Source organism: Centruroides vittatus, unplaced genomic scaffold (assembly GCF_030686945.1).
Source record: "Centruroides vittatus isolate TY-2023 unplaced genomic scaffold, ASM3068694v2 scaffold_932, whole genome shotgun sequence".
Taxonomy (NCBI): domain Eukaryota; kingdom Metazoa; phylum Arthropoda; class Arachnida; order Scorpiones; family Buthidae; genus Centruroides; species Centruroides vittatus.
Window position 1 is genome coordinate 856,949 of NW_027122721.1, and position 16,492 is coordinate 873,440.

At 29.8% G+C, this 16,492-nt stretch overlaps 2 protein-coding genes across 2 annotated transcripts in view; one reads left to right on the forward strand and one right to left on the reverse strand.

Annotated features, from left to right (window-relative positions):
• The window catches only part of LOC136990417 (beta-hexosaminidase subunit alpha-like), a 376,498-nt gene that overhangs the window by 206,238 nt on the left and 153,768 nt on the right, over positions 1-16,492 (reverse strand). The window lies entirely within an intron of this gene.
• The window catches only part of LOC136990412 (pre-mRNA-splicing factor CWC22 homolog), a 52,920-nt gene continuing 39,865 nt past the window's right edge, over positions 3,438-16,492 (forward strand). Inside the window, exons 1-2 of the mRNA XM_067288798.1 lie at positions 3,438-3,543; positions 14,359-14,422. Of these exons, the coding sequence (XP_067144899.1) occupies positions 3,509-3,543; positions 14,359-14,422 (99 nt within the window). The 5' untranslated portion in view covers positions 3,438-3,508. The remainder of the gene's footprint in view (positions 3,544-14,358; positions 14,423-16,492) is intronic.

A 16,492-nucleotide genomic window follows, 5' to 3' on the forward strand; every position in this document is an offset into this window, starting at 1 on the left:
TAGTCTTTAAATATTTTAATTATACAGGATGGTGCAAAAGTAGGCATACGTTTGTGTAATACGAATATTTAGTGTTTCTCGTTATTATTTTATTATTATTTTATTCGTGTTTTTATTTCTGATTTAATACATGCATAAAATAAATGTTTTTTACGTGTGTTTTCCATAATAACAACTATATACCTACTTTTGCATCCCTTTGCATTTATATGGAAAATTCAATAATTCGAGATAAACATTTCCGAAAATTTTATATCAGACATGGACAAATGCGGCTCTTTTTGAGTTACGTGCGGGTCTTGCTGAAAGTGTTAAAATTGTAAAAATAATAATAAAAAGCAGAAATTATTTCCACAATTTTGTGAAAATGTGTAATTACATATATGTATTATTTAGTAATTTATTTTCAAGTTGGAGCAATAAATTAAATTGACATTTCAAATCTATTCTTTTAAAACAAGTTCTCGACTCGGATGAAGGACACCCTATCCTTCCCTGCCTTACCAAGGGCGTCGCCAGACAATGGGCCAGGGGGGCAAGATGATATAAATCGATAGAGAATTGTATGTAGGTAAAATAAAAACGATTCATAAATTTTAAGAAGCTTAAGAAGATTATTTTAATTAAAACATAATCTTCTTGGGTTTTTGGTGAATTTTTCTACTACTTTATTATTAAAATCCTTTATGTTCTCATTGATGATCTTTCTATGGACACTCATCATTGCAAGACCATTGAGGCGACTTTCCACCATGGTACTTCTTAGCCAGGTTTTCATCCGTCTCAGGCTGCTAAAGGATCGCTCTACAGTACACGTTGTGCACGGTAGAGTAATCAAAATTTTTAGCGCTTTACTCGTTTCGGGAAAGAAAGTTTTTGTTTCTTTTAAAACATCCACAACGGCCAGCTCAGTTACATTGGGTTTATCCTGCCACAATTGTTGCCACAGTTCAATTTCGTATTTTATGTTTGGTAAATCGTAAAATTGAGAGAAAGTTTGGCAAGCTTTTGTGAGACTTTCCATGGACATGGTTTGCATTTGCGCCGGGTGTAATTTAGATAATGCGAATGATGGAGTATTTTCTTTTGCAAATCGTCCTTTAAGAGAATTAATAATGGAGTCCAGGTATGGTATTATTCAGTATTTCGATGCTATTTAATTTTGTTAAATTAATAGCACGTTTAGTGATATTATTTATTTATTTTTTATATAATATACAAATAGTCTTGTTAACATTTTTAAAAAATTTTAAAAATTCAAATGAAATGAATTCGAACAAATGGTTCCATTTTGGAACGATGAGTGATACCCTGAAGATGGCCTATCCAAGTACGCTGATAACGTTCGAAATAGGCCGGATGAGCAAAAGCTGCAGCAAATAAAATTCAGATGTGTTCTTATTATATTTAAATAATATTGCTGGGAAGGAGATAGATAATAAATAAATAAAATTAATGTTATAATAGATCATCGATTATCCGACCCCCGATCAACCGTCACATCGGTTAACCGACCGCGCTCTAGTCGGCAAATTCAAATATCCGCTATTGATGTGGCGCTACAATATATGTCTATGTCTTGGCTACTTTAATATTATTGTTGTTAAATTTTTGCGTGTTTTAACTGGCAACAATGGCTTGACTATGAAAGGGAGGCCATTATTTAAACGAGGCTTAATTTTCTAATTATGAGTGGTTGTTTGTTTTGTGTGGATTTTTCTGAGGACTGTGTGTCGTGCTGAATCGGAATCCGTTTTCATCGGAGATATTAATTTTGGATCTGTGAATTTCACACTTGTAACAGATCGTGCTGTAGCTGCTGTACCGTTTGCAATGGCGATTAAACGTAAACACGTTATTCTCAGTGTTTCCGTTGAACTGAAAATAATAGATCAGTTGAAAAGTGGTGCTAGTTGAAATTTTGTTACGCTTAACGTCGATAAAAATTCAATGCGAAGTAGGTTAATAGCGATGTATTAATTACATGGGATATATATACTAATAAACTATACTAATAATGTATTTTTTCATACTTTTCGGTTATCCGTTTTTTCAGCTATCCGACCAACCCGTCCCCAATTGAGTCGGATAATCGATGCTCTACTGTTATTAATTTTCCTAGAATTAGTAATCCTCATAACTAATATTGATTATTTTGCGTACGAGAACCACTGCACTCGATCAGTGTCAATAAGTAGGTAATAAATAAATACGAGATGGTAAACAAATTAATTATTAACACAAAAAAGCTAAATACGTTTTTAGGCATTGACAATCTATGATGAATAACATGGATGCAAAAATACTCACCAAAAAACTTTCTTATGTCCATATTATACTCAGACCCAAAAATTTTACGGTTTGCTTTGCAGATTTATCCCGGTAGGGGTCGCATCATTTCACAATTCATAGGGGTCGCATCAATTACATCTTAACAGTTTAACTTTTTTCACGTTTTTCTTTTAAATATTATTTCTCGTTCTGTTTAGTAATTAAATAAACATATATGTTAACTTTGTAAGCCTTAGTTAATTATTTATTAACATTTGAATTTATATGTTAAATTTTGGGGAAATTTTTATAAGTATCTGAAAAATTCTAACTATTTAAAAAAACATGAAATAATTAGTGATGATAAAAGTTATTTTTATTATAGAAAAGATATGTCACTTTATAATTTAAAAAAATTATATTTATTACAAATGCATGGCAACGTTTTTACATTCAACATAAACACGCCTAGGTATGCGTTTCAGGTCGCATCGCGCGGGAATTATAAATCGAGCAATAAATGACTTAGCATTTAAATAATTTTTTTCGCATGTCTAGGGACGGGCAACTACCCCTCTGCCCCCCTCTGGCGACGCCCTTGTGCCTTACCATACTATCCGCCACGGCAGTACAGAACTGCGGCTTCCATGCATTTTGCAAAACCTACATTTCGGCTCCCACTGAACTCTTGCTTGCCCACCTCTGTTTTATATCATTTAATATTATAATGTCGTAAATATGCAACGGCAGTTCATGAGGTACAAGAAAAATGTAAAGGCTTAATCCAGACAGGTCGAAAAATCCTCAGGAATTTTTCGGGGGTGGGCCGTTCGGTACATATGTCAAGCCCCGTCCGTCACCACCCGGCCACCTCATTGTAGATCTGGCCGAACCCATAATGGGCTTGCTAAAAGACAGCCTCTTAGTGCCCACAGGGCAGAGAGTACAAATAAATAAATAAAAAACAAAATAACATGTCGACCATCCAACAATCACACGATTCATATTCAGCCACTTCAATAAATTATTTCATTTTAAAATATGCAATATTTTTAGAATCGCTAAGAACTTAAATTAAAAATCATTTTAAAGAATATAACAGAAAAAGTATTATTTTTTACTTTATAAATTTAATTACGTATTTATTTTATCAGTTACGGTTTTAGAAATTTTTTGGCTATTTATAACGTTATTTGAGATTTGGCAACACTGGACGGAAAGTTAGTTCTCTACCATCATGAAAGATTTTAGTAAATCTACGATGCATAAGACGTAAGTTGTTTTCTAACTTGCCTTTACAGACAAGTGATGTCTTGGATGTAAACTTTAATTTTTGAATATAAGTACATTAAAATTTATTAATTAATTCCTTTCATTGTTACAAACATGTATAAACTAATAACGTAATAGTTAAGCTGTCTATTCACATTTTTCGCCCTCTGGTGTTCTAAAACGCAATTGTATCTGGGTCATTTGTATCAAGGTCCATACCCTGATCCAAACATGATATAGTTCCACATCCACAATGTATGTGTAGTCTCTTAACTCGCAAAGGCACAATTCCAGTTTGACCGATAGAAACATTGAGACAAAGTCGAGAACTGTAATGTATCCTCCTCCTCATAGTTTAGTTTCTTATAATTTATTAAGTTGTAAAGAATTCTTCATGGTAAAGTTGTACCTGTTAAGATGGTCTTTTAATACATTATGGTTCTCTACTTTGTCTCGATGTTTTCGTCGGTCAAACCGAAACCATGTTTTTGTGAGTTAAGCGATGCTTTACTCGGGATTATATCATCAACGTATAGTAGAACTAGCTCACCTCCTATGCTGCATGTCGTTTTTTAAGGCAATTCCTTCCTACAAAAAAAAAAAGAAGAGTATAGATGGGCAGCCTGCTATCGGGGGACTTGTAGTAAGACGTCTCGAGGCAAAAACTGTGTAAGCTTCTTCCTGAAATCTGACTATGTACAAGTTATATAGATGGTGTCTTAATCATATAGAACTTGCAACCAGACATCTGTAATATCCTAACAGTTTTTAACGATAATCTGTGTGGGCTCATGATAAAATTGGATCGACAGAGCGACGGGGAAGCTCACTTCTTAGACTACAGATACTCTTGTGGGTTAACGAGATGCATGCTTCTATATTCTTCAAACCTTCGTATGCCTCCATTTTTATTTGTGTCGCATCGTGTGATCTGCCTCGATACAAGATGGCAGTGTTCAGATGGAAGAGAGCTTTTGTGCATTGTTCAAACATATCTGACACCAATAAAGACCTGAAGTACATTACAGACAGAATAAGGAGCTATTAACTGTTTTAAACATAGTACCTCACCTGGATTTGATTTTATTAGAACAGATATTTAAAGTGTTTTTCAGAAAACCCTCTTCTTACAACATTGTAAGTTTATAACTCTATTGAAAGAAATTCTACTTTCCTGAAAAAATGGATTGAATCTTTGATTATTCCAATATATAAAAAAGGCAATATGTATGATCCTAAAAATTATCCGGCCTATATCTTTGGTTCATGTAATCGATAAAGTATTTATGCCCTTATTAAATAAAAGATTAGAAGATTGGATTATTAAATATGATATTTTGTGTCAGGAGCTAGCAGGTTTTAGACCCGGCCGATCCTGTGAAGACCAAATATTTGTACTAAATGCATTGGTTCAATTGAAATTGCAAAAAAAGAGAGGGAAAACTTTGTTATTTTTGTAGACAGATCTGCTTTTGATACTGTTAATCATAAAGTTTTATGGTCTTTGTTAGAATGAATGGGTATGAATAATTAGTTTCTTGGCCTTGTAATTGATATATACTCCAAGCCACTGCAATAGTAAAAATTTTAGCTGAAATGACTGATTCATTTGATATTGGCATTGGAATTCTACAGGGTGAGATTATGAACCCATTATTGTGGGAAAGTATATAAAATTTTATAAACTCAAGTTAAATGTTACTTAATTACTGTACTTATGCAAAATTTTTATTGTAAACAATTTTTTCTTTATTAGGAAATAGTATTTGACACAATTTAAATTTTATGTTAATGGTCTGATAGTTTGACTTGCTAAATCTGACCTGCCTGGGATTTCTCTCTCTGATCAAGTTAAGTAACATGTACTAATGTATGCTGACGGCACTGTAATTCTTGCTGGTATTCCAATGTTACAGAAGAAAATCACAATTCTTCAGCAATTCTGTTATGACTATGAATTAACTATAAATGTTTCAAAAACAAAAGTGGTGATCATCAAGAAGGGTGGTAGACTATCGCCCAGAGAGAGATGATCTTTTAACAAATCATTAGCCTATACAAATTGTTTTGAATTACCGATACCTGGGGGTATTTTTTCATCTTCTAGAGTTTTTACAGGCTAAAAGTTATAGTATTCGTAAAGCTAAAATGGTACTGGGTTCTATGTGGCCTATTCTTTCAAAAGCTAAAATTAATTCTGCTCAAATTAAGGAAATAATTTTATATAAATACTATAAAATTATTTCATTCAATGATTTTATCTGTACTACTTTATGTTGCTCCTGTACCGGCAATTACTTATCACAATAAAATGTAAATTGTTCTTGCCTTATATCTTTGAAGAATTTTTATGTTATACCATAAAATTTCAACTTATATGTTGTGATTGGAGTATGGTGTTTCTAGAATATTGGTATTAATAATAAAATCAATAGTTTCTTTTTGGATTAAACTGTTGAAACTACATGATAACAGAGATGTTAAAGTAGTGTATAACAAACTGCATAAATTAAGTTTAATGACGAATAACTATACACATAACTGGACATTGGCATTGAAAAATCTGTTAGATTGACACAATTTCTCATTTCTATGGTTATCTCAAGATCCTCGTTTGATCTAAAGTTATCAAAGATTAATTATAAAAAAGTGTGTTGCGAACAGAGCATTACAAGAAGATTGGTCTTTGTTGGAAAAGAACAAGCATTTTCAATTATATCATATTTTTCAAACAACCTACATATGTGAGAATTATTTGTTTATAGATATAAATTATCATGTAAAATGATTAATTCTACAGCTGAGATGTGGTCAAAATTATATTATGACATATAACACTATACTAATAATAGATCCCGAGAAAATTTGCAGTAACTGTAGTTTGCAAACGTATGAAACTTGGGAAGTTTCAGTGAATCAAATTTGAAACAAATAGGAAAAAATATTTGACGAGATTTAAATCTTGGAAAGATAAAATTAATTTATTGCATTTTTCAAAAAAAAGATTATTTTAGTGTATTTTACTTTGTATTATGTTGTACTAAGCTATTTAATTAATTTGTTAAATTTTACTAATTTCACATTTACATAATATATATAGAAATGATTATTATTGTGTAGTACTAAGCTATTATATTAATTTGATAAACTGTACTAACTTCAGTTTTATGTAATAGCTTAACCCCTTGTAACGAACTAAGGTTCATACAATAAAGAATTGAATTTAATTTAAATATAAATTTGTTCTAGAACAATTTTCCCTTTTTTTTTTTTTTTTTTTTTTTTTTTTTTTAAAGGTTCTGAAAAGTTTGGCTAAAAACTCGTCATTGAAAGCCTGATGCTGGCCACTGAAAGAGACTAAAAACCTTTGCTTACGGCAGGGATGGGCAACCTGCGGCCCGCATTCATATATTTTGCGGCCCACGAAGCATAAAATGTGAATAAATATATCAATTTCCCAGCTTAAGGATGTATGCAGCAAAAATTCAAATGTTATTTTCTACAACTTGTGTATGTGAATAGTTTTTCCTGCAATGAATTTAGTAGAAATTAAAACAAGAAACAGTCTAACAAACACATCAAACCTAATTTAAAACCAGCAATGACGAATATTTAACCAAATATTTCAAATATATTATGTTTTACATCAGTTCCAGAAGCTAAATTAAGTATACCTATGCTAATTTATAATTATATGTGAATAAATAATCTTGATTTAACAACATTTTTTTTCTCTTTCTCTTGTGTGCAGCATGCATTAGTTTAAGTCTTAAAATGCGGCCCTGACATAGAAAAAGGTTGCCCATCCCTGGCTTACAGGATTTGTCCAATAAGTATTAGGACTGAAGTCACAAAGAAATTTTATTATGATACATTTCTTGTTTAGTCTTGGTATATACTTGTGAGCACTATGTTGGCCTTTCTTTATTGCTAGATTGCTAGATTTATTACATTGTCACTGGACACTAAATCAGCCTTAGAAAATAACTTTATTTTTCTGAAAAGAATGCATTTCAGACCTTAAGTCCCTCATCAGCTTGTTTTTTAATATAACTATATTTTAGGAATAAAACATGCAAGTTAGATTAAGTTGGCAATAAAAATTTAAGGTTGTAATTTAACTTGCATATTTATGATATTGATACTACCACATTTAAGAAATGTACAATAAAATCACAACATTTGATAAAATGCCAATGACAAATCATTGATTACAGACCAAAGTTCCAGGTGTTTGCTACAATATTAATAGGATATTAACAATTTTAAAATATCACAAATAACATAAATGGATATGTTGTAACCTTACATTAAATGTGGCGATTCAATGCTTAGAGCAGTATAATTCAAATGAGCACTAAAACAAACCATATACAGTAGTGTCCTGCTAGTTTGAACATTGCTAATCCGAACATGTTTCAGTTGGTGGAGAGGAAATTTTTTAATTCGCAAAATATATGTTTTTTTTTTTTTGTATTTTCCAGTTGAATTTAAATGATATTAATGGTACATAAAGGTTTAGAATTCCACAACAAAAAAAATTGTATTTTATTGTAGTACTGTATTAATACTGTACAAAATTAATGAATCAGTGTTTGACATGGCCTATTAAAACAGCAGATCTATACTGTAGTTACAAGAACAGAAACAAAAGTCATTGATGGTGTTGGATCTATATAAACCAGACCTGTTTTACTGTTTGCTTCTGCATTATTTCAATTATTCACTAATCTGAATAGGGCTTAGTCCGAAATAATTGGGACCAATGGGACTCTACTGTACTTAACCCCTCCCTCTTCAGTACAATCTTCAAATAATATATTTTGTAAACATTTTATTATAAACTAGCAACAAACTTGATCAATGGTTACAAAGTGACTCCTTTCATTACACTTTACTAGGTGAGTAGTGAATGCACACTATTCAAAAAATCAAAATTAATCAAAATGATTAACCTAAACTATTATAATTTATATTTTTTGTTAATTTTGTCACATTAAAGCATTTACTTATTACTACTTGAATAGCAGTGTAAAGGAACACTGTTTGCTTTTTCCCTTAAAATAACAATTAACATTTAAAAGTTGTAGACAAACTTTGAAAAAACAATCCCTCAACCATACAAAACTCAAATCTAAACAAAACAACAAAAATAAGCATTGATCCCTATATCCATATATTAGCCACACACATGAATCTACAGGTTGCTTCATTATAAGACCAGCTTGGCTTTTAATATGCTTAAAATTTTTTTACGTTTTATTTTCTTCTTTTGAAAAAAGTTGAGAATGCAATAAACAGTATAGCTGCATAACACAAAAAAAACCATTTTATTAAAGTGTAAACAAACAAGCAAAGTGAACAAAAACATTTTTTTCAATGGTGAAATGCTGAATTGATGGACTAATTTGCAAACTGATGAACAACTATGGGTTATTTCTAACATAAACCTATAAGAAATAGTTAAAACCTCAAAGAAATAAAAAATAAGAAATTTGCTCATATTAACTTTGCCTTTAATCTCATATATTTCTTAATTCTGCTCATTTATTATGTGGACTTATCTGCTATGCTTTTTTATAAAAGTTTTGGTTTTATTGTGTTGAGACTTAGAAATTCTTACGATGTTACAGGTGATGCACCAATTTGTACATGTGACTCCTGTTTTTCCCACCAAGAACGATGTTCTTAAAATATATGTTTTTGATATGTAATTTATTGTTATCATCATTATCTAATTCATAATAAAGCTATTATGAAAACTAGAGGAATGAATTATTCTTTGAACATATTGTAATAGAAAAGTTGTAAAGTAGTTAAAGCTGATTAGCTATATTAAAAAATAATAATATATTTTTCATGTATTCATGTTGAATATTTTAATGATAAATTATAATTGTAAAGGATTTCTTTTGAACTCTTTTTTTTTTTTTTCCTGACAAAAGTGTACATTCCAATTTTACTTTTTAAACCAGAATACTGTGAAAAAATTGGATCAAAATGCCATTGGCATGGGATGTTTAAACACACTAACTACTTTTTTCCTAAATATTCTATGCTTAAATTGGAGTGCATTTTATTGCATATTTTTAAAATTAAGAACTGATTTCTAAATAATAAAGAAATCAATTAGAATTATTTCGTTACTGAAGAAAAAATCACTTACAACAAAAATTTTGCATAAGTACAGTAATTAAGTAACATTTAACTTGAGTTTATAAAATTTTATATACTTTCCCACGATAATTAAATGAGTGTATAAAATTATAAACAGTCGAGTATGTAATTTTTTATGCAATATATCATTGTTGACTAAAAATAATTGAAAGTATCTGTATTTATAATTCAAACTTTGTTAATGTGGTATTGGGAGTCAAATTTTTGATCAGGCTGCAAAAAACTTCTAATGCATAAAAAATATTTAAATGATAGCTACACATTTAAAAAAAAAATGATTATTTTACAATAACATAAAATCAAATATTATATGAAGTTACTCAGTTGCTCCTCATTCTCAATTTACGATCATTGGAAGTAAGCACAGAATTACTATAGAGAACTTCATAATCAATCAACTGGTGTTATATAGTGTGATAAGTTCTCTATAGTACAGTGGTTCTTAACCTTTTAGTGATGAGGGACCATTTATCAAAATTTTTCTCTTGCCATGAACCACGAGCTGTTTGGCAGTAATATAAGTTCTTATAAGGTTGTTCTATAAATTAAACATGTATAAAATTATTCGAAACCAAGAGTATTATATTATTTGCGAAAATGTTACATTAATTATATTATTTTAGTGCAATTTTTGTAACTGCATAGTGTTTACCAACTGCTGGATTCTTTGTTCAGTGCTACTCAAAGCCAAACGCATGTCGGCACTGGCATCCAACCGATTTCGATGTTTATTTTTAATTATCAAAAGCACTGAGAATCCTTGCTTGCATAAATATGTGGTTGAAAATAAAGTTAGGTACCGTAAAGCAATTTCTCGAATTTTAGAGAAAGCAATAGCTTTATGGCTCCAAAAATCTTCAAGATTAATTCCTGTCTCGATAGTATCCTTGCAGTTACTATCGTGTTACATTTCAATTAACTCTTCTTGTATTTTATCCGGCACCTCAGAAATGTTGACTATGAAAGGATTGTGGATCAGTTTCCGAATAATGCTTTCCAGGAGGTCTTTTAAAGGAAACTGGCCCCTATTCAAGGGTTACAAACGTGGAGAAAACCCGGAGAACTCCACGTGGCCAGCCCGTCCGAACGCAGTGGGAACCCGCGACCAAACTCTGTGTTTAGCGACAGAACCGCTCGGCCACTGGTGGGCATCTCAGCACACTGTCGTCAATAATTGGGTTCAATGTATCAAACGCAGAAAAATTTTCTCTTTCAACTTTGCTGATCTATACGTCGATTTTAGCGATAAACGTACTGATTTTATCTTCAAATGCATATATATTGCTAGTGCCTTCCAATTTCATATTTCCTGACCGTTGTAGTTGAAGGTTCAATTTATTTAGTTTGTGAAAAAAATCCACTAAATAAGCAAAATGTATTTGAAATTTGAACTGACAAAACTCGTCGTCATTTATTTAATAATTTTAGGATGACTTCATGGACCACTTCGGGTGCTTTCAGGGACCACCAGTGGTCCACGGACCACCGGTTAAGAACCACTGCTATAGTAGTTTTGTGTTTACTTTCAATGAAATGAAATCAAATTTCCTCAAAAATTTCATTTTTTGTATTTATCAATATAATCAGTGATGATATCAAGTTGTTGTTGAATGAAATTAATAAGTTAATAATAAACCACAATAATTTATTTGTATTAGTTGAATTTATTGATTAAAAATCATTATGGTTTGATCTGCAAACATTGTTATTAATTTAATGTTTCTAAAATAATTATTAGTTATCAAAGTATGGAAATTTTATCTTAGGATGAATAACTAACTAAAGAACCTAGAAAAAGTTGACTGAACTTGGTAAAACAAATGATAAAATGGAACTGTGTGATTAGATCTGTTTAGATTCATAAATTCTGGAAATGTGTATTTAAATACACTAGTTACTGTAATAATAAAATTTATAAATAATATCATGTAACTAGTTATATAGATTTAATTAAAATTAAATATAATCAATTAAATTATTTTTACACGTATGATATAATATAAAAGTTTTTGAAAAAATAGAAAGAACCAAAATGGTGGTCTGGTTCTTTCAAAGAAAATTGATCTAGTTGTAGATGAGAACAAATTTATATATCTATAGTCTGTTTGGATTAATATTCTGTACATAATGTTTTGTAATGACTTGTGAAAATTCTATAATAATAATAATTATTATTATTATTGTAGAATACAATACATCACCAAACTTTAAGTTTTTCAATCAAATTACAGTCAGTCCTCTACTTACGAACATTCGACTTACGAAGTTACGAACAAAGCCAACAAATGGCCGGTTAACATGAGCGTGAGTAGAGTATCTAGATATCAGAGTAGCGACACACAAGTCATCGCTGCCATGTTCTTTCGATCGACTGTCGCACGTTGTTTATGGGTTTACATTAAGAATAACGAGTTTTTTTTAGTTTAATAAAGCATTTTATTCGTAAAATTCATCTTTTCGAGTTACGAACTTTTCGACTTGCGAACGACCGCTACGAACAGATTAAGTTTGTAAGTAGAGGACTTACTGTATATTTATTTAAGTGGTAAGATATATAATAATTTTTCAAATTATTGTTCACCAAGTTTGAGCCATTTGTTGACAGAGTATAAGAATTTCTTACATAATGTACATTAAATCATCACTACATAGATGTAACTAAAGACAGAGAGGTAAGTTGGAAGGTCTCTATGTGATCACCTTCAACTAGACCATCCACTGATATATTCTTCATTAACTTATCATTTGGTTTTGTTTATTTACATTTAAAAAATATTCTTATAAAATCAAAGTCATTTGTAACAGAATTTCTAAATAAGCTTAACATGCTAAAATCAAACCATGATAAATGTTACTCAATTAATTGAATTTTGTTTCATTAATGTAATAATTTTGCAAAGTAATTGTTTGATACTTATCAAAGTTTTCACAAGAGATGTTTTACATTGGTATAGTGTTGATTTATTTATTAATTTAGAAATAGTAATTATTGTTATTTCTATTAAAATAATGAAATTTTCTGACGTTCTCTTACCTGGAATATGATTATATCTGTGGGTCGGAGGTATAGGACAATATGTCACATTTATTAAATGTTACAGGAGAGTAGTTTGAAAGATGTTTTACTGTGTTCTCCCTGAATTATCTTGCCTGTTAATAGCATCATCGTAACGAAATTTTGTCAGTTTACACTTTCAACATTACGTATCATGTTGCTTCACACGTAATGTACTTTTCTTTATTTTGTACTGATTTTACAGATATATAATGGACATGGTGTTGTATACCTCTCATAAACATGTTGCATTATATGACAGTGTTCTTGATATTTAAGAAATAATATTACTCAGCCACATTAATTTCATTGTAAAAATATAGGCGATTACATGAACAGAACATTACTCACATTGTGGTATAACTTGCTGTAAGAAAATAAATGTCAGTTGGTCCTAAATCTCATCTATATCTTCTGGATAATCTGTTTTGTTTGTATTACTTGTATGATCTAAGTTTTTATAAAATGCATGGCAAACTGGAGGGACATATGGCAATAGTGCCATTAAATCATTATATTTCTGCCAAGAAGTAGGTTTTGGGACATCTGAGAGTTGGTTCAAATCTGATGGAAATTTAAGTCCATGTCTGCAAGACCTAATGAAGTCAGCCTGTTTGTCGTCACCATCAAAAGATGTTTTGAAATATAGAATTTGCATGTTTTGCTGTTTCACTTGTAATTGCACACACTTCGATAGAAAAAATGGTTGTTTCTCAATATCCATTTTCCTATGGACAAGGGGAGTGTTTGCATAGTCCTTTGTGGCATACAGTGAATTGAAACTTTTAATATCTTGAAGTTCCATATTATGAACAATGTACTTGCTGGAAGTTTGTCTTACCAGTTGTTGCCAGTCCCAGGGTGTTAAAATGCTCATATTATTCAGTTTCTTCCATTTCCTCTCTATCAACGTATGAACACTGTCAGCCTCCATATGGGTATGACCTTTTAGCTTACCTATTGAGACAGTACTATTACTGCCTTTAAGTAACTTCATAATATTGTAACCACAAGAGTTTGGATTCATAATTCTTAACTCTTACCAAACACTCACTGGAGATAACAATGTCAAATAACATGTAAAACTGACTGGACTGAACTTAGTTCACACTAATGCCACCAGACTGTGCATAAGTATACAACACAATGTCCAGATAGTGTTCTATACCTCTAAGTGAAAGATGACTTGGTGTTATTTAACAGCACCGTAACTCAGCCAATATTTGACGTAGGACATAGAGTTGTATACCTCTGGGTAGAGGACAAGAAACCCATTTGATTGGGCCAATTATCTCATTTTGGCCAAAAATGGACAGTGTTCTATACCTCCGACACACATATATATAAATTGGAAAGGTATTGCTTTTAGATATAACTGTGTTTTTATGCTAACGGGAATAAGATTATTGGAAACTTATAGACCTTGCTTGTATTTTTGTAGCTAGATAAGTGCCACTTGTAAAAATTAATGTTATTTAAAAATATATATTAAATATTATTGATATGTAATAATTATAAATTTCATTCATGGAATAGGACAGTAGTTGTACAGATGACATGCTGAAAGTATTTTTATATTACAGGTCCAAAAAGCAAGTGGTGTGCTACCAAAGCAGTGATGAGGATTCAGATAATCGTCGTCATAAAGTAATTATTTTTATATTGTATAATTGTTTTATCACATTGGAATTAGAAATATTAACTTTTTCCTAATTTTTTAAATCTAGATCATCAGATGCACACTTCAGTACCTCATTTAAAAGCCACTAATTTTAAAATATTTTTGAACATTTAATTATATTATTATTAATGACTAAAGAATCAACCAAAAAAAATATATTTTATCAAGAAATGCATTTTTTGAGTATTTATGCTCTCCAGAATTTATATTTATACTCTAGAATTTATTCATAAAATATTTTTTTCAAAATTTCCTTATTTCAAAACTATATTTACATTATCTATTTACAATAGAATAACAGGCAAAAACCAAATTTGAAAACTATTTCCCCCTATCATTTATATTTACTTATTTCTGCTTTCTATACATAAAGACTAGGACGAGCAGTTTTCCTGCTCTAACTATTCAGAAGAAAGTTTGTGGTGAAACGAATTTGCGGCAGTGATGCCAAATTTTGATCTACATTTCGTTAATTCCTACTGATGATTATTAATTTTTGTATACATTAAAAATTTTGTGTGTTATAGTGGTGATATATTTTGTTTGTTTTCACTTTTTGAAGTATTGTATAATAAATAAATTTATTTTTACTAGTCAATGACAAGATAGCATTACATTCAAGTTGCTAATTACTATGAACTAACACTGAATTATATCATAGTATTTGAAAAAGCTGTTAAATTATTGTTTTAAAATACATAATTACAAGATATCTCGCAAATAATATAATTATTTTCATATTGTAAAGCAGAGAAACATTAGAAAACTAATAGACTTTTAGTAATACCATCTAGTATAAGTAAACTTAAATATTTTGTTTGAAATGTTATATTACCTTCATTTATTTATAAACTGTAACCAGTAAAAAAGATTTTTTTTAAAATCTTATGTAAAAAAAAGAAGGATTTTGGTCGTCATGAAGAACATATCAATGCTAAAATGACTATATCTTAAAAATTAATCATAATTTGGCATAAAACATTGATTTAATGGGTGGAATCACTAATGATGATAGATGGATAATTGCAGAAGTTAGTTAAAAAAAAAAAAAAAAAAATTAAACACAAAGCAAAGGAATAGGACTACCTGAAAAAAGCCTATCAAGGTATCTTGACCTTGGTAGGTTAGATGGAAGACAAGCTGTCTAGAATTCTTGAGAATGGTGTGAAAACAATTAATGCAATGTTTTTTTAGGAAAAAATTTATTGGTCTGCAATGTTAGCTGTGACTACAAGTGCAAATTTTCTTATAAATGTCAAGAATGACATGCTGATACAATTTTTGCATTTTTCATCAAACAACTGCCATCTGGTGTTGCAAAATTCAAATATTTTGAGCCATTTGAATCTAGATCTATATATTTGTGTTTATAAGCTTTGGTTTGGATATTTTTATACAGGTAAGTTTAGCAAAAAATACTAAAATACTTTACAATAACATGCATTCATTTAATGTTTTCAAAACAAAAGTTAGCAAAAAAGTTACAAAATACATGGCAATATTACATTGTATTTTGATTATTTATGTGGCTCTCTTCAAATTATAGTAAATACAATATGCAAATATACTAATTAGAACTAATGATGATTAGTTGTAAATATATTTACATGTTTTAAGAGATGTATTGATTGATTATTTATTAATCATTAATAGTACTAATTTGCTCTTCCACTGATTGTTAAGTGCTGATTAATTTTCCGATAATTTCAGTAATCATTAAATCATTATCTACTTAGAAAATTAAAATTTAATCATTTTAATTTTTATTTTTAAATTAAAATTATTAAACTTTAATTTAAAAAACAGCAAAGATTAAAAATGATGTTTAAAAAAAATAATAATTTTATTAGTACAGTAATGATAATTCAGAATAATCATAACAACAAACCCAATTTTATAGAAACTGTTAGCTTTTTGTATCTGTATTTTCAGTCTGAAATTTATATTCAAACTGAAAATGTTCTATTATAGTAGTAATAAATTTTAAAAATATATTTTTTTAAGAAATAATAATCAGTTTATACACAGACAATTGG